The sequence below is a fragment of the Citrus clementina genome, unplaced genomic scaffold, assembly GCF_000493195.1.
Source record: "Citrus clementina cultivar Clemenules unplaced genomic scaffold, Citrus_clementina_v1.0 scaffold_7, whole genome shotgun sequence".
Classification (NCBI taxonomy): domain Eukaryota; kingdom Viridiplantae; phylum Streptophyta; class Magnoliopsida; order Sapindales; family Rutaceae; genus Citrus; species Citrus x clementina.
In genome coordinates, this window is record NW_006262075.1 from 1,449,349 (window position 1) to 1,453,593 (window position 4,245).

General features: G+C 37.3%; 1 protein-coding gene across 1 annotated transcript; it reads right to left on the reverse strand.

Moving 5' to 3' along the window:
- Positions 1–1,557: 1,557 nt before the first annotated feature.
- On the reverse strand, positions 1,558–3,546 carry LOC18036838 (cytochrome P450 84A1). The gene is made up of 2 exons (XM_006425494.2): positions 2,573–3,546; positions 1,558–2,362 (listed from the first exon to the last, which is right to left on the reverse strand). Exons 1-2 carry the CDS (start codon positions 3,494–3,496, stop codon positions 1,742–1,744), a joined length of 1,545 nt encoding a protein of 514 aa, XP_006425557.1. The 5' UTR covers positions 3,497–3,546; the 3' UTR covers positions 1,558–1,741.
- Positions 3,547–4,245: the final 699 nt, after the last annotated feature.

Below are 4,245 nucleotides of genomic sequence, written 5' to 3' on the forward strand. Positions count from 1 at the left end.
GTCCACAAGTGTTGTTCTTTTAAAGATGAAGGCCGCAGCCCGTAATCCCTTTTACTGCCCATCTATCTGTGGCTATATTTTAGTTTCCGGCTGCGCATGCGGTGCACGTTCTTTCCAGTTTCGATTATCTATCCACTACTTCCTTTTTTTTGGCCTTTTTTGTTAAATGGCCACCACACACTTGGCCCAAATTCTTAATCTTGCCATTTCGACCAGTATCCATCCGACAATAAGGCAGCAGAATACTATTAAGTATTAATTGATTTGGACTTGATAGATATGGGTCAGGGTTAGTGGGTTACTACTGACTCTTCTTTGCCAGAAAGATTGCAAATCACAAGAGTGGTACGGTAATGTTTTGTGGCCTGAGATCTTCTAGCACAAGTCGGTCAAGATATGCCCTACTTGTTTATGCAATTAAAAGTGTAGAAATTTTTACGTGGATGTCTAAATACATATTTCATAAAAAATTACTATTATACCATATAAAATAATAATTAATTGACTAAAGATATGATTAAAACAAAGAAAAGCTATCATAAATAATAATAAGATTCAAATTTTAATGCTTCTTTCAATATCGCAAGGTCTATTTGACATATTGTATTATATTGTATTAACTATAATACAACATTACGATTAGTGTAGTATAAATTATGTTATAAATAGCAATATTTTTATTTTGATACACTAAATTAATAATTTAATGTATTAATCAAAATAAACATTTCTCGCTCTAGTAGCCTTTTGCTACCTCCGACCGCCCCTTATTGTCGTACTTCAGTATTTTTTTTAACTATATTTTCGTACAGTACAATTTTGTCGTTGGACTACACAATGGTTGAGTGTTACTAACAAATAGATTTTCATTAGTTGTGAATCTACTGTCAAAATTTTGGTTCCTGAAAGGTTTGAGTGTGAATTTTCAATGAATGGGAGTTTCGTTGCCGATAATAATTGTACAATTGTGTTGCTCTAATAGCAAGAATTTTAACGGTACCAAATCTAATTCAAAAGATATTAAAAAAAAACACAAAAGCCTTGAAGGGACGTCAATCTGTCGCTTGCATGATAAACTTGATTTTATTCCCCTTCCCATTATATAATTGGATATGAATATTATAAATATCAACGTGATTCTAAGTGTAACATCGATATTAGTTTTTTTTTTTTTTTTGGGGGGGGAGGGGGTGTGGGGGGGACCTCAAGTCTCTTGAAAATTCTGAAACAATAGCATTCGCGCAATGCCTAAGCTAGTTAGCGACGTCTACAACATTATTTGACCATGTGGTTCTAATAACATAAGCAAAACAAGAGAACAAATATTTGAAAAGAAAAAAGAAGATGTGTTTACATTTTCCAAAGGAAAAAAAAAAAAAAAGTACTTACTCTACCACATGCAATAAGTTTCATATTTTCTTCGTTGATCCGAATAATAATTTCTTTAACATGTAAAACATTATTATTTGAGTATCATTGAGAAAGTACAAAAAAGAAAATTGAAAAAAGAAACAATAATAGATAATACAAGAAGACAAGCTCCACATAAATCAAATTGTAAGGGATTTGTAAAACCAGAGTCATTGTCTTGGTCTCTCTCCCGATATTTATTTGCCCTTTTTTCTTCCCCCAAAGATTTTAAAAACAAAAAGGGCGTGCAATAACAATTCAGCTGTCCCCTCCTATGTATTGTTACGTAAATAAAATCTTTCATGCAATTCAGCTCACTCTTGGTTTTGGTTCAAAGAGGACAGATGAGGCGTTTACTGGGGACGGCAATGAGTCGACTCGCTCTCGGCGCAGTGAGTCCAAACACATCACTCATGTCAAGCTCACTAGGTTTCATTCCATCAGGCAAATCCCACTTGAAACAGTGAAGCAAATGAACCACAGCCAATTCAAGCGCATATAACCCGAGTTGCATACCCGGACAAGACCTCCGACCCGATCCGAACGGTATAAACTCGAAATTATTTCCTTTAAAATCAGGCACGCCTTCTTTCAAGAACCTCGATGGCCTAAACGTATCAGGATCTTCCCAAGCAGTTGGATCCCTACCGATAGCCCACGCGTTGATCATAACACGCGATTTCGCCGGGATGTAATAGCCACCAACCTCGGCCTCCTCGGCGGTCTCGTGAAGAAGCAGAGGGATTGGTGGGTGAAGTCTTAAGGTTTCTTTAAGTGTGCATTTTAGATACGTCAACTTATCAAAGTCAGATTCTTCGACTCGGCGGTCGAGGCCAACCACGTCGGCCAGCTCTTGTTGCACTCGTTTTAGATCTTCAGGGCTCCTCATCAGCTCCGTCAATGCCCACTCTATCGCCGACGCCACAGTTTCCGTCCCACCAAACATCACATCCTGCACTTAGATAAATAGCACGCACGTGCCATGCGTAAATTTAATTATTTTACAATAACATACCAAAACCAATAAAATTAATTATGCCATATAGGTGTACCCCTAGCTAAGTCGAATTGCTTCTTCTCATTCGTCTAGCAAAGTAAAACCTTAATTTCAGATATTAGCATATATTGTTGTATAACTAAGTAAACAAATATATTCCCCTACCATGATAATAGCTTTGATGTTATCTCTAGTGAGCTTGATGGAATTGTTTAGATCCTCTGATTCGTTTACTTTAGCTTCATCACTATAAAAGGCGAGTAAATCATCGACCATGTCTGAGTCGGCATCATCAGAGCCTCCGGTACTTTTGTCCCTCTTACGCATGTGATCGTCGATGATGTTGTCAATGAACCTGTCAAGCGCCTGACGAGCCTTGGGGAGTCTGTTGTACAGGCCTTGCGGGTCAATCCAGTTAAGCCAAGGAATGAAGTCAGCAATGTTAAAAGCTCCAAAAAGCTTCGAAAATTCTTGCAAGATACGAATAAACTCATCCTGGCCCTCGTTGGAACTCAACCCAAAAGCTGCGCGATAAGTTATATTACTTGTTAATGTAAATATCAACTCCCCAACGTTCACTGCTTTGCCTGTGTTGGCAGCTGCAGATTTAACAAGAGTTTCAACCTCGTCCCTCACCGACTCCCATGACTCGGCCCTTTTACGGCTGAACAGTTTCATCACACACAGCTTACGCATCTGTCGCCAAAACGGGCCGTAGTTAGCAAAAGCCATATCGGCTCTATCATAGGTGAGGTAGCTGATGGCTATAGTGGCCGGTCGGTTAGAGAAAATATTATCTTGCACTTGCAAAACCTGACGAGCCATCTCAGGATTTGAAACAGCCACCATGTGCACGAACCCCATGCGGAGATGACACAAACCGCCATATTTTTTACCGAGTTTTGCAAGTCCACGATGTGTTAGCTGATCCATCATATGCATGTTGCCGATAATTGGTAACCCTCTTGGCCCTGGGGGATAAGGTAACCTCCGGCGAAGACGAGCGATAACGCCAAGCAAGAACAGTAAAGGAATTATGAAGAAAACGGCCGTCGGTAAAGGTTGCAAAGCTTGAATAAGAGAATCCATGCTTTCGAGTTTGACAAATTGTGGGAAAAAAATTATGAATTTCTTAATTTGTTCTGCAACTACGAATGTTGCTAGGTTGTGGACGATTTTATGGGGTATTATATAATAAATTTTTGTGGGCAACAGATGTGCCACAAGTTGGATTCTGTTTCATTTATTTATTTATTTATTTTGTCACGCTAAATTAATCTTTTTCTTCTTCTTATTTTTCCTATATGGTGGTACAGTCCACTTTGTAGTTGTAGACAGTGAACGGCTATTTAATTAATTTACACGTTGAAATTGAGATCGTCTTATTAAAGAATAAGCAATAAGGACCGAACGACAGATTTTTCAGATTTTCACATACTATTCACTGAAATTTCGGAGAAAAGTTTATTGCTTGTCGAATTGTCACTCGAGTAGCGTATAACTTCAAAAGCTAAACATTTTATGTACTGATAGTTTCAGTTCCCAAGTCTCACATAGAACAATACCTTCGGGCATTGGAAAGTTATTTTTAATAAAATGAGTCAAAAAATTTTATCGCTAAAAGAGGGTTTTTGTTATGTTACATAATCATATAAGATACATGATTGTTCCGCAGTCGTTGGATGAAAATTCAACGATTGTGAAAATAATATTATTTTATTATCTTATATTTCCACAATCATTGAATTTTCATCAAATGGTTGTAGAAAAATTATGTATCTTACATGATTATGTAAGCTAACAATCTTCTAATAACAAGATATTATTAATTATTTAAT

Excerpts from the sequence above, each read along its gene's own strand:
- LOC18036838 (XM_006425494.2), bottom strand. The coding sequence starts at position 3,496 with ATGGATTCTCTTATTCAAGCTTTGCAACCTTTACCGACGGCCGTTTTC. Across the intron at positions 2,363-2,572 it reads ACATCAAAGCTATTATCATG|GATGTGATGTTTGGTGGGAC; the intron begins GTAGGGGAATAT and ends ATCTAAGTGCAG.